Here is a 17,839-nt window from a genome sequence, read left to right on the forward strand (position 1 = left end):
ATGTGAGTAACCCAAGTTATTCACCACTTCCTCTTAAAACCTTAAAGGGGTACTCCGGTAAAAAACTTTTTTTTAAATCAACTGGTGCCAGAAAGTTACAGATTTGTAAATTACTGTAAATTAAAAAAAATGAATCCTTCCAGTAAATTGCTGTATACTACAAAGGAAGTTCTTTTCTTTTTGAACTTATTTTCTGTTTGACCACAGTGCTCTCTGCTGACACCTCTGTCCGTTTCAGGAACTGTCCAGAGTAGGAGCAAATTTCCATAGCAAACCTTTCCTGCTCTGGACAGTTCCTGACATGGACAGAGGTGCCAGCAGAGAGCACTATGATCAGACAGAAAATTAACTAAAAAAAGAACTTCTTCTGTAGTTTACATCAGCTGATAAGTACTGGAAGGATTAAGATTTTTTTTTTTTTTTTTTTAGTAGAAGTAATTTACAAATCTGTTTAACTTTCTGTCAGCTTTCAAGCAGTGAGATGTAAGTTCTGAGGAGACAGGAGCAACATGTTGCTCTCACTAAGGAGATCTGGATAAAGAGGAATTTTTCAGTGGAAGCCCCTTGAAAGTTCCAATGTACAATGAGGCCCCCTACTGAGTTAAAAGGCAAGAATTACAATAACTGTTGTATCTTCACCTGAATCTTCATCAGAACTTCTGTGATGAGAGGAAATCTATTGCTCCAGTTTATGGCCAGACTGTCAGGAAGTCTGGAGAATCCCTCCTGGTGAGGAAGAAAAAAAACAGGAACTAGCACATCATCCATCTCTGTGCAGCCAAACATCTCACATCAGATTGTACGAATTTTAAGACTAAGGGAGTCTAGGACCACTTCCATTAGACCTAGAGAGTAGTAAGAAACAACTGATTGTCTTTTTACAATCACCATCTGAGATCTCTCCTGGTTGCTTCTGAAAGGGAGATGGAAGTGTCGAAAGAGTAAGCGGAGTCTCTTTGGATAGAGGATAAGATGTCTATGGGCGGAACACCCCTTTAAAATTAAGTTTACGCCCATCTGACTGATTCCCTGAATTGTCAGACAAAATATTAACCCTTATATCTCAGGTATAGGAGGCATATCAAGAAACCATAAAGAGATATTTAATGATCATACAATCTCATTTTGGGGGGTTGGCCAAAGGTTTTCTTTTACTATTGTGACAATGGGGGACTGTTTATTCTACATACACTTCACCTTAGAGGTGGATTATTTTACGTGTGACCTTTTCAGTTGGTTAGGAAAGTAGTGGAAATAAAGTAAAAAGTGCATGAGGAAATTAAATCATGAATAGGCATGATTCATTTATAAACATTTAATAAACATGACAAGGAGGAGCACATAAAATGTTTTTACATACATTTCCACAAACATCAGACTATGTGACAATTACTTAAAGGTGGTGCCAACATGTCTATACATATATACACATTGGGGGAGATTTATCAAAACTTGTCCAGAGTTGCTCATAGCAACCAATCAGATCGCATCTTTCATTTCTAAAAAAAACAAAAAAAAAAGGCCTCTGAAAAATTAAAGAAGCGATCGGAATGGTTGCTATGGGCAACTCAGCAACTTTTCCTCTGGACAGGTTTTGATAAATCTCCCCCATAGTTGTTAAACTGCAGGCTACCATGGCTTACCTGGTGGGCTACTAGCAGAGGTTGCTTAGTGCACGCAATGTACAAAGAGCAAATGTATTTACTTACTACTTGTAGAGGATTGCAAAAAAAAAAAATGTGTCTTTACTGTGGTCTTACTGACAGTTATGTACCTATAGCATCCAAAATGATGCATCTAAGAAATTCATTCCTTTTAATTAATACCAGCTATACCATTTTAGGAAAATATTGTAATGTAAATACATAGAATAACATTATTGTTGGGGCTTATCTGGTTAGCAGGACTTGGCAAATAACTAGACATGACAATTGGCCAGGCTGTTTTTTTTTTTTTTTTTATAAATGTCTTATATTGAACAATATTTCAAGCCTTTCTATTTACCACTGAATGCATTCCTAAAGTTTAGATAATACATTACATCATTTATCATATGCTGGCCCTGAGTCAAAGCCTTTATTTCAGCAAACACAGAGCTTTTAACTAGCCCGTTAATTATTTTCAATTAAAATGCAGAGAAAGGCTATGTTCACTCGCCATGTTTTGAGCTGTAATTTTAACTGTCAATTTTTTCCCAAACTATTCTTGTCACAATTTTTCATTCATATTTTCAACTGTTTTGCACTTGGGATGTGATTTGGGCCATTTACAGGGCCTGACAATTCTCCAGCTATAAAAATGAAGTCTAATGAAAACAAGCCAGTATACTACAGTATTTTTTGGGGGAAAAGTCCCCAAATAGTGAGTGTAGTAGGAAAAAAGCCCTACCTACTTATTGCCACATGGTCTTCCAGGTAAAACTCCAGTTTGCATGAAAGAATTATGCACTTGACCAAATGCGGCTCTGTCCTGTTAAGACTCTTTCTTATGGTCTAGACCTGCATTCACAGGTCTGTACATTACATTGGATACAGTTCACAAGTCTGTGACCAGACACACTATCAAACAGCAAAGCTGAGATCGTATAATGAGGTAGGACCGCATAATGGACTTTGCTTCACAGAGATCAAATCCGCTCTGAACAGACATTAAGCCAGGATGAAATGCTGGGGGATTTCAGCTCTGGCGCTAGTATTATTGTGAATGCATATGTGGATTAGAATATAGGAACAATATAAGGTAATGCAGTATATTTAATTTTACCCCTCTAAGTAATACATTTTATCCACTGTAGATGCAATTCAGAGAATGCAGCTTTACTTAAGCATTGGGATTGTGTTTAAAAAAAAAATACAATGTTATTTTATGAGTTTAGAAATCTTACACAGGAAGAATCTGCTCATACACTCGAGATTGAATTGCTATTCTCCCTTTCTCAGCAGTTTGTGTGTTTGTAAATGTATTTTCATGGAGAAAGGGCAATAAAGTGGATAGCAGATTCCTCTGGCAGAATGTTAAAAACCAACCCCAGATCAATCCCATCTAAATCATCATTACCAGACGATTTCCATCTAATGCATGGCCAGGTTTAGATTGTGGTATGTAAGCAAAGAAGACTAAGGGTGCATGCACACTACGTTTCTTAAGATACAGGACCGTATACGGCTGGGGAGAGGGGGGCGGAGAGTCGGGGGCGGGGCAACTGCACGCTGCCATATGCGGTCCCGTATCTAATGTATTTCAATGAGCGTCCGGAGTGAAACGCTGCCTCCGGTCGGCTCCGTTTTGGCCCGTATACGGTTTCCCGACTGGACCTAAAAACGTAGTCAACAGCGTTTTTAGGTCCAGTCGGGAAACCGTATATGGGGCAAACCGAGCCAACCGGAGGCAGTGTTTCACGCCGGTCGCTCATTGAAATATATTAGATACAGGACCGCATACGGCATGCGGTTGCCCTGCCCCCGACTCTCCGCCCCCTCTCCCCAGCCGTATATGGTCCCGTATCTTAAGATACGTAGCGTGTATGCACCCTGACACTTAGTCTTTCTTGCGTACATACCAGTTGTTTATTATACCATCTGGAGAAGGCTGGTCCTCAAATGGAAGAGTACAAGACAAGAAACTATTCTTGCTTTTAGGATACAGATCACACTACAGCATGCCATAGGTGTGGTTTTGTATCAGAAATCTGGGTTGAGCCATCTTGTAAAGATTTTCCTCTATCCACAGGATAGGGGATAATTAGCTAATCACAGAGGGACCAACCACTGCCCCCTCCCCCCATCTCGGGAAACATTATTAGTCTCCATTTAGAATGGATCTGTGGGTCGTGCATCCGGACCACCACTCCATTCATTCTCTACGAGAGTCGCAGATACAGCAGAGTACATTATTTTACTGTTTCAAGCATCTCCCATAAGGAACCAATTGAGCAAATGAATGTGCACCTAACCACTCCATTCTAAAGGGAGACTGAGGTCCCTGTTCTTGAGATTGTGGACCCCTGCACCCTCCAAGGGCTGAATGTGTCCTCTACATTTGAAGAACAGAGTAAACAGTCTGCGGCAGTACAGGGAGTAGGTGCCATCTTGAATTCTGTGCTCTGCTCTGTTCAACAACTCGCAGGCAGTGGCAACATTATCAAAGATCTGCCAGGAACCCTAGCCACCCTTCCCAGATAGGAAGCTTGGTGCTAAACAGGTAGAAGGGCATGGCTATCACCTAACCTAGTCATAAAGGACATCTTGGCCTTTTACTTACCCAGTGGTATACCATAACATCTCTGGTAGAACAAATTGAACAACTTTTGTGTGTAATATGGTGATATGGTTATTTAAAGTGTAGTAATATGGTGATGTGGTTATTTAAGGAGTAGTTACAGTTATATAGTCTTAAAAATTACAAATGGCACTTTGAAGACAACCATAAGGCTGATGTGGCCCTCACTGAAAGAGAGTGTGAAAACCCTGCCCTATCCTGTGGATAGTAAATACGTTTACAAGATGGTAAAACCCATTTAAATCTACATCTTATAAACTACAGCTCAGATTTCCAATAAAACCAATGGAATGTGTTTTTTTGTTGTTGGGAATTTCAATGCAGAAACCAAATCAAAAATCGGCATGTTCTGTGTGTAATAGTCTTCTAGCCCTTCTCAGATGACATATGTTGGGGGCGGGAAGGATCGTCCTAGATCATTTTGTTCTTAGGGAGATAAGATTCTGCAAGAGGAGCCTAGAAGCGGATTACCCCCTTTTCCCCATTCAGAACACATGCATGCTTTTACAGAGCTCAGTGTGCATGTGTTAGGTGGGATTATATCGATAATAGTAGGCTGAATTACTTTTTGGCCAACAGCTATCTTACACATATGGAAAGTTTTAGTGCTAATATTTTTAAACAAATCTGAGGCAAAGTACTTAATACTTATTAAATATATTCAAGGCATAAGAACAATGGCCACCTTCCTGTGAATTTGATGATAATGCAGAAAATGATAAATAAAAGGTGGCCCCTCACCACTAACATGTTAAGCATATTACATGAAAACACAAAAGGGGTTGTCCAGGATTCATCCTACCTGTTCTGCTCTCAAGTAATCTACCTCCACCCTATGCAAGTCTTGAAACTATATATTCCAAGACCAAAGGTGCCGCATAATGTAGCCACGATATTGGCATTGAGCTACTGGACGTTGCATGCAGTTGTAGTTTCCCCACATGCGATGATAGAGCTAGGTTACCTGCCCCCTATCATCTCGGATAGCATACTTCTAAGACAAGTGCAGGGTGGAGTGACTGGGAGCATGAAAAGGTAATATTGTGGGCAACCCAATTAAGCTCTTAAAAGTTCTGACATTCCAGTACATTCATGGGTAATAAGGCACTTAAGAGTCATAAGAGTGCAATGTACCACGGTGGACAAAAGCTGACTTAAATGAGGCGATCACCAAATATTTATAATAGATCAATAACAAAATAGCAGTGTAGCATTTTATTGCATTCAATTATGATGGAGTATTGATCTGAATACCCCACCTTACAGAATTCTTTAAAGTGCATCTTCACCATATATGTATAAATAACCTGCTTAAAAAGTTGAGGACCTTTGTAAATACACTACATTACTTCTACTGATCCTGAGTTGTAGTCCAGAGCTGCATTCACTAGTCTGCTGGAAGCTTTCAACAATCTTTGATGCAAGGCATTCTAATGCTAGGTTCACTCAATACACATCATGTACCATAATGCCCTAAAAAAGCATTCAGTGCGCACCCACAGTTTTACAATGCCAACTATGGAACATATTTATTTTTGGAAAGGACCGTACTCCGAAAAGCCCTACTGGATGGGGCCAAATTGTACCCTTGAACACATAATATATGTGCCAGAAGTTTGAGGCTTCCCTTGGACTTTTTGCCACTGTCACTGCTCAGGGCATTCTTCTGCTATAGAGAAATTGTACTGTGTGAACATATCCTAAGAGGTTTTATTTATCTACTTAGGTATGCATTTTGAAAAATAAAATATAAAGAAGTCAATACAATAGTAACAAACGAACAGCAAATGCTGTCAAATTATTCAGTGCTCTAATTTGTGAATGCACCTCTGGAGCAGAATTTATTACAAGCAATGTATTCTCAAAGTTACTCTGCTTTATGTGTTGAGTGCATCAATGTTTAAGCTTAAAAATGCTTTCAAATGGAAACCTAGACTGTGGGAAGAAGAAAGTACAAAACCAATGTCATCTGTATCTACGTTCATTAGGCTTTAAATATTCCATAGGGTAGTGGCTCTTTATATTCAAGCCAGGGAATTTAGAGCTGGGCAGCTATGAAGCCAAAAGCATTCACCTTTATGTTTGTCTCTTTTCGGAAAATGTAGAAGAGCTTGGATTAGTGGAGAAGAACTTTTTAAATGTTATCAGAATATTTCATATTACATTTTCTAAAACCACTTAGCACAAAAATGCCATTGTGGTGCAAAACATTCATCTAGCTTCTGGTTCGGATAATTTAAAGGCTACATCCACCTTAACGATTTGCATTATATGCCGATAAAATGAAGCAACTTTGTAATTGGCCTTAAATAAAAGTTTTCTATTGTTTTGTTTACGGTTTTATCAAAAATTCTGTGTTCATATTCCTACTGTTCTATAATTCCTACTAACTTACCACATATGCATTAGCCCAAAGTAAAGGACAAATAGAAAAAAGTATGAGACACTACTGTATGTTTGCTGTCTGAACTATCTGGGCCATTGTGTCATTATTGTAACAGTCTGTTAGAAACAAAAATGGGAGTGTTTTGCCAATAGCAACCAATCACTGTTCAGTTTACATTTTACCTGAAAGCTGAACTGTGATTGGTTGCTATGGGCAAAACACTCCCATTTTTGTTTCTAACAGACTGAACTATCTGGGCCATTGTGTTATTATTGTAACAGTCTGTTAGAAACAAAAATGGGAGTGTTTTGCCAATAGCAACCAATCACTGTTCAGTTTACATTTTACCTGAAAGCTGAACTGTGATTGGTTGCTATGGGCAAAAAACTCCCATTTTTGTTTCCAACAGATTGACAGATCTGGGCACAAGTCTGAAACAAAAAATCTAAGTTTTTATTTTAAACCTAAGGAAAGTTGCTTGATTTTTCAATATAATACAAAATGTTTTGGTTGCAAAGATGTACAAAGCCTTTTTGAATAACATACTATCTTGTTAAGATTCTTGACTGAACAATGGTCACAGTAAATCATTAATTTGGAAAAATACTATCATATCTGTAAAATGTCAGAAGAAAAACAGAAATTTGCTCCATGGGTTACAACTCTAATCATCCATACATGAATACTAATGGTTTCTTGAGCTACTAATAAACATGGAACAACGCACTTACAATACAATAACTTCCCTATAACCTTTATGTCTAAGGTTAACATAAGTCAATTCAATAGAATATTTATAGTATATAACATTTTGGGAACATCAAGAAGCAGAATGGGAATGCTAATGCTGCAAGTCAGATGGAGTAAACTTGACTACAGCTAAAACAATTAGTGCTTCAGTTGTAAATGGGCAAATAGGCAGCATGACCTGCGGTATGTACATGTGTAGATGTGCAAATAGAACGTAACTAAAAACAAATCATACTGATAAGGCACCTGTTGCTCCTACTCCTGTGTCATTGTGTATATAACATGGCCTTTGTATTTTGTAGTGCTAGACCTTTGATCAGCACTCTCTCTAAAGGCGGACACTTACATTCTATTACTGCATCTTGCTGAAGATGCTGTCATCTCTACAAAGAAGAACAGAGGCCCAAATTTATTCTGCTTAAAACTAAAACTGTCTGGTTTTTCCTATAACGACCAATCACAACTCAGTTTCCATTGGTGATTGGTTGTTCTGGGCAAAACCATTTTTGTCTAAGACTGGCTGATAAATCTGGGCAAACGCTTCAAATAAAACTGAACACCTCTGGCATCTCTTTATAGTTTGGCCCTTCTCGTACTACATACATTTATATATATAAAAAAAACTGCAACAAAATATTAAAAACGTTTTTTCATATACATTTTAAAAATATTACTGTAACAGGTGCACAAGGCAAAAAAAAAATGACACCTTTGGTCCTATGATATTACAAACCAGGAATGACTGGATTGGAACTCAACTCCTACACTTCTGTAGGAATGGTAACACTCACTCCATTTACTCAGCATTCCATTCACACACCCCAACACTACATGTTGTACAGAAGTGAAGGGTAACAGTCTGTTTAAATATATAAATGAATACACTTCCCCTACAATTATCATTGATATTTTTGCCTCATTAGTCCAAAGTAGTTCCTTTCAGCAATAGACAGGGAGGACAGATTTTTTTTTTATCATGGTTCATAGGTTGGACTCTTCAGGACAGGGGATCTGGAGATGAGGATCTGAGAAACGACGTATTAGTTTGGCTGTAGGTTCATAATCTAGAGTTCCCTGTGAGGCTCCCAATTCAGAACCATCAAGGACATAAACAGACTGGATGCTGTCAGTTCTTCGCCCAGGCTGCTCTCTCCTTCGAACACCATTTGAATCATCAGGGCATTCTGTGGCTTTGGATATTCCAGGGGGTAACTTTATATTGGCAGTTGGCAGTACAGGATTTCGTCTCGTGCCTCTCATTTTTGCAAGAAAGGAGGAAGGCCTTCTCTTGATACTTGGAGGAGGATTCAATGTGAATGTAAGGGCCTTGGTTACCAAATTGTTGTTTTTCCCCACTGGTTGAGACACAGCAGCTACATCCACCACACAAGGTGCTGTAAAAAATAAATAATAAAAACATACAATTATGCAAAACAGTCTCCTGGTCTTGAAAAATAAACATGTGCATGGCTATGCTACCATTAAAATTATTCTGGTCTTGAAAGGCAAAACTACGTATTCTATACAGCCAATTATATTTTATATTAATTTGATAGTCAAACCTTTTGCTAGTTAGGGTTCTCTCTCGGAGATCATCAGTAAAGAGCTACAGTGTGAGTTTTTCCTGTACAGTGCCTCTTATATCCAAGGCAGTATACAGATATTTGAATTGCTCCCATCTAGACATTTAAGGAAAAATAAAGGTGAAGGAAAAACGTAATCTGGGGTTGGCAGTTGGAACCCAACTGGTGATCAAACAATGACATTCTAGCAATATGCCATCACTTTTTTACGACTGGAAACTTTAACGCTAGGTTCAGACTATGGAAAATTTCCGCCCGGAGATTCAGAGTGCGGCCAGCGCTGACTGAATCAGTCGGCACTAGGACCGTGCGGACACTGCAGTCTCCAATAGACTGCAATGTGTTCCGCACGGATTTCCACCTAAAGAAAGAGCAACGCCTTTCTTCAGGCGGAAATTTCCAAGCAGATTTTCCATTCACAAATTCCGAAGTGTGAATTTGTCAACGGAAACCCATTCACTACACTATACATTTTAGCAAGCGGAATTTCCGCCTGCAATTTCAAAGCGGAATTGCATGCGGAAATTCCGTAGTCTGAACCTAGCCTAAAAGGTGTTCTTCAGTATTCGAAAAACTGAGCTAATTTCTTCCAAAAACAGCACCACCCTTGTTCTAAAATTGTGTGTGGTATTGCAGCTTCATTCAGTTGAAGTTAATGAAGCCAAGTTGTAATATTAAATTGTAAAGCAACTCAGCCGTGAAAGCGGAGTGATAATGTCCACTTTTTATCACTCACTAAAGAGAGTTTTAAAACAACTTTTAATTCCAAATTATACTTATGAGCAAAAAAAGTTAGAACTAAAAACCCAGCACTGTTATGCACCTCATCATTATATATTCGTGGTCGCTTATAAGGATACGATGGGACATATTTCCTAAGCACACCTGCAGTGTGTGTCCAAGGTTTATGGTGCTTGTTAGAGATGAGCGAACTTCGATTCGTCACGAACTTCTCACCTCGACGTTTGCTGACTTTAGCCTGCATAAATGAGTTCAGCTTTCAGGTGCTCCGGTGGGCTGGAAAAGGTGGATACAGACCTGCAAAACTCTCTCCTAGGACTGTATCCACCTTTTCCAGCCCACCGGAGCACCTGAAGGCTGAACTAATTTATGCAGGCTAAAGTCAGCAAACGCCGAGCCGAGAAGTTTGTGACGAATCGAATTACTGGAAGTTCGCTCATCTCTAGTACTTGGGTTGAACTTAAAATACAAATCAATCACAGTGCCCCCCCCCCGCTAACATGTTTCGTCACATACGTGATGTGCTCAGAAGTTATAAGACATTGACTCCAAACAACGCAGCACAGAGGGTTTTATATCCACCTCTCAATATGAGGTCAACGGCCACACCTCTAACAAACAACCAGTGGTACTGCTTAATGCATATTGACAAGAATTAAATCCTATTGCAAGACTCATAACATCATCCAATAGACTATCGACCTGCCTACTACTACGCATAATGTTATAATCACCAATAGGTCCTGTGATCAATCATTCATCCTTCCATTAGGAAAGACTCACTGGAATTGATGTACCCCAAACAGAAAACTACATCACCTTGTTTGTTTCGGTGTGCAAACTCAACAACTTATTTGTAAAGAGCGGATCCGGGGTCTACTGCTCCTGCGCACAAGCTAGCACATTTGCAGGAACTTGACATCGTACAGTGTTTATGGTATCATTGGCGCATGCGCGGCTTCCCACACACGCCCCAAAACGTATAAATCAGAAATGAGAAACAGATCATACTCTATGTAAACTCATGCCAGGAATAGATTTAAAAATCATGTTATGTGGTAAATATGCAGTATAAATGTTATCGACCTGTGAAAACATGTAACTAATAAACATAATACTGATCTTTTTCAAAGTAATCATAGATGAATATGGGTCAAAAAATTATATCACTTGATCGGATAGTTCTTAATATTAGTTAGATGGTAAGTATTGTTTAATTGTAGTGCTTCTAAAATGGTAAATACAGTCATGGCCGTAAATGTTGGCACCCCTGAAATTTTTCAAGAAAATGAAGTATTTCTCACAGAAAAGGATTGTAGTAACACATGTTTTGCTATACACATGTTTATTCCCTTTGTGTGTATTGGAACTAAACCTCAAAAGGGAGGAAAAAAAGCTAATTGGACAAAATGTCACACCAAACTCTGAAAATGGGCTGGACAAAATTATTGGCACCCTTTCAAAATTGTGGATAAATAAGATTGTTTCATGTGATGCTCCTTTAAACTCACCTGGGGCAAGTAACAGGTGTGGGCAATATAAAAATCACACCTGAAAGCAGATAAAAAAATGAGAGAAGTTCACTTAGTCTTTGCATTGTGTGTCTGTGTGTGCCACACTAAGCATGGACAACAGAAAGAGGAGAACAGAACTGTCTTAGGGCTTGTGAACCAAAATTGTGGAAATATATCAACAATCTCAAGTTTACAAGTCCATCTCCAGAGATCTAGATTTGCCTTTCACCACAGTGCGCAACATTATAAAGACGTTTGCAACCCATGGCACAGTAGCTAACCTGGGCATGGACGGAAGAGAAAAATTTATGAAAGGTGTCAACGCAGGATAGTCCGGATGGTGGATAAGCAGCCTCAAACAAGTTCCAAAAGATATTCAAGCTGTTCTGCAGGCTCAGGGAGCATCATTGTCAGTGCAAACAATCCGTCGACATATAAATTAAATGAAACGCTATGGCAGGAGGCCCAGGAGAACCCCACTGCTAATTCAGAGACATTATTCTACTGTTTACCAACAACTTAATAAGGCCTACAAAGAAAAGAACACAGTACCTACAGTGAAATATGGTGGAGGTTCAATGATTTTTTTTTGCTGCCTCTGGCACTGGGTGACTTGAATGTGGGCAAGGCATAATGAAATCTGAGGATTACCAACGGAATCTGGGTCGTACTGTACAGCACAGTGTCAAAAAGCTGGGTTTGTGTCCGAGATCTTGGGTCTTAAGGCAGGACAATGACCCCAAACATACATCAAAAAGCCCCCAGAAATGGATGGCAACAAAGCGGTGGAGAGTTCTGAAGTGGCCAGCAATGAGTCCAGATCTAAATCCCTTTGAACACCTGTGAAGAGATCTTAAAATTGCTGTTAGGAAAAGGCGCCCTTCCAATAAGAGACATGGTGCAGTTTGCAAAGTAAGTGTGGTCCAACATTCCGGCAGAGAGGTGTAAAAAGCTTATTGATGGTTTTTTTATATATTTTTTTCATACATTGTCACATGGATATGTAATTCTATGTAACAACTCTTTCAAAAAAAGCACTCTAATGGTTAATTCCTGGAGGTATATATATCTGTTACCAGCCTTCCCTTGTCATGCCTGATGAAGCTGCGCATGCGCAGCGAAACGCGTTGCATCTAATAAATACATTGATTTTACTTGGCTGCCTGATGGTTCCTTTCTGCGCCAGACAAACTCCTGACTCCCTGGTCATTCGGTTTTGATTTTATTGATGGTTATAGGAAGCAAAGGATTTCAGTTATTTTTTCCAAAGGGTGTGCAACCAAATATTAAGTTAAGGGTGCCAATAATTTTGTCCAGCCCATTTTTGGAGTTTGGTGTGACATTATGTCCAATTTGCTTTCTTTCAATCCTTTTTTGGTTTAGTTCCAACACACACAAAGGGAATAAACCTTGTATAGCAAAACATGTGTTACTGCAATCCTTTTCTGAGAAATAGTTCATTTTATTGAAAAATTTCAGGGGTGCCAACATTTACGGACATGACTGTATACACTATAGGAATTCCCATGATATCTTAGAAGAGTAAAAAGGGGAGGGGCTACTATGGATATTAACATCTATAAATAAGTAAAGGATAAATAATCACAATAAAGTAGCAGCAAAAAACACAAGTTATAAGCGGATATCTATATTCCCACTCAAAGAATTCCTGTATACCACCACATATAGTTGATTTTCATACCATGACCATTATGGTAAACAATTATTTCAATATATAAATAAAATTGTAAAATAAAAAATTCATTATAATGCAGCTACACATTATAGCAATCTTGGATGTACGTTTTATTACATGATTTTATTTGATGATTAATAAGGAATCTTATTTATCATTTGTGTCACCTTTGTATTTTTATTATATTAAGTTTGACCAATAGTATTATATTTTACAAATAAAGCGAAAGATTGTTTAAGCAACACCATATTTTATCAAGCACAGCATGCATGGAAAAATGAGATTTTTTTTACTCACTGTAAAATTTCTCTCTCGTAGCACCTTATTGAAGGGGACACCTTACTGATGGGTATATGTTCTTGCCACTAGGAGGTGCTGACACTAACGGAAAAAGTTGGCTCCTCCCTGGTAGGATATGCCCGCCCCCTGGAAATGAGGCAATCAGTTTTGTCACAAAAGCCCTGAAAAGAATCCTGGACAAAAAACCCAAGAACCGGAAATTGGTGGGTGCAGTGTCCCCCAATGAAGGATACGGTCGCTCTTCATTGGGGAACACCTTACTGATGGGTCGTACCAAAGCAGTCCCCAAGGGTGGGAAGAACAATCACCAGAGAAAGGAAAACAGTCCAGATACCGAACCAATTCGACCGTAGGGTCTGCAGACGAGACCCTGGGCAAGAGACAACCAAGGCCCAGAAATTTAGCTCCTGGAAGATCGCCCGTCCATGGAAATGGGACGCAAAGGGAAGGGATGGTCATAATAGAGAGACAAGAAAAGGTCGACCACAAAACAAGATGTCCCGGAAGCATCCTAGGAAGTAGGAACTAGACATAGGGCTGCATGCGAAAACAGGGCGGAAAACACACCAGGGCAGCATATGCCCAAGCAGAAGGTGGGGACCAGAAAACCACTGGAAAAAAGAAGAGACGGAAACCGGCTCTAGGGAGGCCTGTTGCAGAAAAACAATGACCTGACCAACTGCAGACCCAAAACCCAGGGACCCAACGCGAGCACTCGGGAGGTGAAATCAGCTCTACTGGCGTAATCCAGAAAACCGGAACGCTCCCCCCATCTCGGGATACACGGACCCCGAGGGAGGAGACGGAAAGAAACAACGGCCAAAAAGGGATAAACGGTCAAGAAAGGAGCAGAAAACTGTGAAAACGAGCATCCCTGAACACTGGCGCATCCGACAAGGGAAATGGAGGGTTCTGAGACTCCTGGGAGACTTACACTTTGAGAGTAGGTAAACCCAACATCCACGAAACGCTCCGGGTGGCCAAATGTCATGTTGAGACAACAGGAAGCGTGACACAGAAATGCCGCCTCATAAATGGGCTTGCGGGAAAGTCTGGGCAGGATCGCTACACATGCCTGAGACCCCAAGCTCCACTAAGTCCCATCAATCAGGAGGGCCGACCTAGAGAAGAAGGCACGCCACAGCAACCAAGGATAGAATCCAAGACAAATAGACCAACCACTCTTGGACCCCAGTAGTTCAAGCGGACCGGAGCAATACGAAGCCACATCCCATCAGGGCGGGAACAGAAGGAGAAACAAAAAGCAACCCAGCTGGAACTCCCAGGTCCTGAGCACATGAAGGTTACTCCAGAAGACTGAAGTGTCAGTGTAGCGCAACTGGCACTGTCAAGAGAAGGATGAACACAGCCTTCCAGGGAGAATGTGCCGAGGGAGGAGGAGAGCAATGGCAGGACCCAACAACAGGTGGTGGCAAGGCCGGCTGTCACAGAGCCCTGTAAGAATGCATAAACTTCCCCAACAGACGAGAGTGCCAAGGCTGCGTGAGCAGCAGTAGAGTAGGAAGTGCTCAAAGAAATAGGCCCCCAGGGAAGGGGAAAACAAGGAGTGGGTGAGATGAGACTCAGGCATACCAAACCCGCCAATACTCACCTACGACTGACTTCAACCAGCAAAGTGTCACCTGCATCATACCAGGCTAAGCTAGCGGGGTGAGCAGGGACCATAGGGGGACCCGGACCCAGGGTACAACCCTGTCGCTGGCCATTGGTGATAAGGGTTGACGGCCCATACTCTTATGTTCCATGCCACTTTGTCGCATATGGCGGAACCGGTAGCGCCATGCTCCCGAACCCCCACCTGAAAATGAGAAACAAAAGGGAGGGAAAAAAAAAAAACTAACTAAACAGCCCTTACTAGAAAATAATAAAAGAAGACCAGGTCTGGAGAACTCCAGGCCTGTGTTTTGCCTCCTACTAACACTCAGCTAAACTTATTACCTCACTTCCAGTGGACAGGTATATCCTGCCAGGGAGGTGCTGACTTTTTTTCCTTAGTGTCAGCACCTTCTAGTGGCAAGAGCATATACCCATCAGTAAGGTGTCCCACAATGAAGAGTGACCGAGAAAGAGCCTAGTATTGCTGCAATGAATGGGGAGACTGATGTGTGGGAGAAAAGTTACCTCAAACTTACAAACATGGGATCCTGGGACTTGTAGTTGGAGGGAGGGTACAGCTTTGTACTCTGTGATACTGTTCAGCGTTCAGGACCTATGGTTTTCCTTACCTGTTTTATCAAATATATGTATTTCCCAATAAATATTTATTCTGGAAAATCTTTCTTCTGTGCTCTGTGTTGTGCCATTCTGCTGTTATTTTTACTAAACATATATGGATAAATAGCCAACAGGGTGCTACTAGCTGGGGGTGTGTTCCTACACTGTATGACACGGTCAGCACTGACTGAATAGTATGAGACAGTGTGGACTGTATGGTGTTGCAGATGTGAAAAATATAGCAATTATGTTCCATATAAACATACCATAATAGACAACACATCCTTAGTGTAACCATTCTGATATGTCATGTTTGTGAAGAACTCGGCATGCAATATTTTGATATAGAAGGAATAAGGACACACTACCTTAATACTGACCTTCCTTTTCAACAGGAACAGGTCTATCGTCCAATAAACTCTCTGTGCTGTTTGAGGTTTCAGAGTCCATATTCTCTTCATCTGAGCCACGCTGTTCAAGTTCTGGAAGTCGATAAGTAATATCTTCCCTACAATACAATATATATAAGTACACAGGTACTCGGAAATAAATTAACTTGACTATACAAGGTTAATGTAAACCTAACTCTTTGACCAAACCCCAATCACTTGAACTGAACAGCCAGGAGCCCCTTCCTCCCTGCTAACTTTATACATTTTTGTTTATAGTATATACCTATTATAGTTTCAAGCTATAAAGGAAAGCATAAGCAAAGAAGAAAAGTGAACAGTTCGTGTAAATGATTACAGAAAAGAAAAAAAGGCCCTATCCCTCTGCTGGGTAATATAAAATGCCTACAGGCAAAGTAGCCCATTAAGTGAGAAAGGCAGCAGCACCCTTAATTACATTACAAGTGGCAGGTACAATGACCCCTTGCTATACCAATCAATAAACTAGAAAGGGGTAACTATAAAGAAATGTTTGTGTTTGAGTTTGTGTCCAGTGAGGTTTTTTTTCTTTAGCAGATTTATTTTTAATTCCCTTTTCACCATAGCATTAACCCTTACATAGCATCATCAACAATATATGATAGAATGGTTTTAACATCTTCCATGTTTTGGACTTAACATCTCCTAGTTTTAACTTACAAATAATACTACTACCACAAAAACGAAATGCAAAATGCTAACCAAAATTCTACTATGTAAAAGTGTGGACTGTAAAGAACAAATTAGACCAGTGCACAAAAAATAGACTCCTTGCTCTATCACCCTAGGTATCCACCATCCATAAGCTATGGCTCAAATTGTTGTATAAATTGTTGTATTTTTCTCCATTCCAGCGACATTTTTTAACCCCCTTAGGGGACTCTATTTTCACCTTAAAGGGGTATTTTTTTAAATCAACTGGTGCCAGAACGTTAAACAGATTTGTAAATTACTTCTATATAAAAAATGTAATCCTTCCAGTACTTATCAGCTGCTGTAAGCTACAGAGGAAGTTCTTTTCTTTTTAAATTTCTTTCCTGTCTGTCCACAGTGCTCTCTGCTGACGCCTCTGTCTGTCTCAGGAACTGTCCAGACCAGGAGCAAATTCCCATAGCAAACTTATCATGCTCTTAACAGTTCCCGAGACAGACAGAGGTGTCAACAGAGAGCTCTGTGGATAGACAGGAAAGAAATTTAAAAAGAAAAGAACTTCCTCTGTAGTATACAGTAGCTGATAAGTACTGGAAGGATTAGGATTTTTAAACAGAAGTCATTTACAAATCTGTTTAACTTTCTGGCATCAGTTGATTTAACAAAAAATTTTAGTTTTTCATTTTCGTCTTTTCCTCCTTCCCTTCTAAAAATCATAACACTTTCAATTTTGCACCTACAGACCCATATAAAGTCTTGTTTTTTGCGCCACCTATTGTACTTTGTAATGACATCACTTATTTATTACTATAACCTGCAGCAAAACCAAAAATTTTTTTAAAAATTAAATTAAAAAAAGAAACTCAATTTTTTAACTTTTGGGGGCTCCTGTTTCTACGCAGTGCCCTTTTTCGGTAAAAATGACACCTTATCTTTATTCTGTAGGTCCATACGGTTACAAGGTTCCCCAATTTATATAGGTTTTATTTCATTTTAATACATAAAAAATATATAAACTACATTCACCAAAATTAGTATGTTTAAAACTGGCATCTTCTGACCCCTATAACTTTATATTTCCATGTTCGGGGCGGTATGAGGACACATTTTTTGCCCCATCGTCTTTAGTTTTTATTGGTATAATTTTTGTTTTGATGGGACTTTTTGATTGCTTTTTTAAATATTTTTATGGTATATGAAGTGACCAAAAATGCACAATTTTGGACTTTGGTACTTTTTACGTGTACGCCATCGACTGTGTGGTTTAGCTAACCTTA

The 17,839-nt window shown here is 39.7% G+C and overlaps 2 protein-coding genes across 12 annotated transcripts in view; both read right to left on the reverse strand.

Annotated features, from left to right (window-relative positions):
• Nucleotides 1-709, reverse strand: part of LOC130306059 (uncharacterized) — a 151,750-nt gene extending 151,041 nt beyond the window's left edge. Inside the window, exon 1 of the mRNA XM_056552062.1 lies at nucleotides 640-709. The gene's annotated coding sequence lies outside the window, so the exon portion shown is untranslated. The remainder of the gene's footprint in view (nucleotides 1-639) is intronic.
• Nucleotides 710-3,503: 2,794 nt separating this feature from the next.
• MYO9B (myosin IXB) overlaps nucleotides 3,504-17,839 on the reverse strand; it is a 195,539-nt gene continuing 181,203 nt past the window's right edge. For 10 of the 11 annotated variants that reach the window (XM_056518137.1, XM_056518135.1, XM_056518143.1 and 7 more), the window contains 2 exons: nucleotides 15,864-15,991; nucleotides 3,504-8,808 (listed from right to left, as the gene is read on the reverse strand). In XM_056518137.1, the coding sequence (XP_056374112.1) occupies nucleotides 8,396-8,808; nucleotides 15,864-15,991 (541 nt within the window). In that variant the 3' untranslated portion in view covers nucleotides 3,504-8,395. Of the gene's footprint in view, nucleotides 8,809-15,851; nucleotides 15,992-17,839 lie in introns of all 11 variants that reach the window. The other variant, XM_056518144.1, reaches the window with a different exon arrangement.

Source organism: Hyla sarda, chromosome 1, assembly GCF_029499605.1.
Source record: "Hyla sarda isolate aHylSar1 chromosome 1, aHylSar1.hap1, whole genome shotgun sequence".
NCBI lineage: Eukaryota > Metazoa > Chordata > Amphibia > Anura > Hylidae > Hyla > Hyla sarda.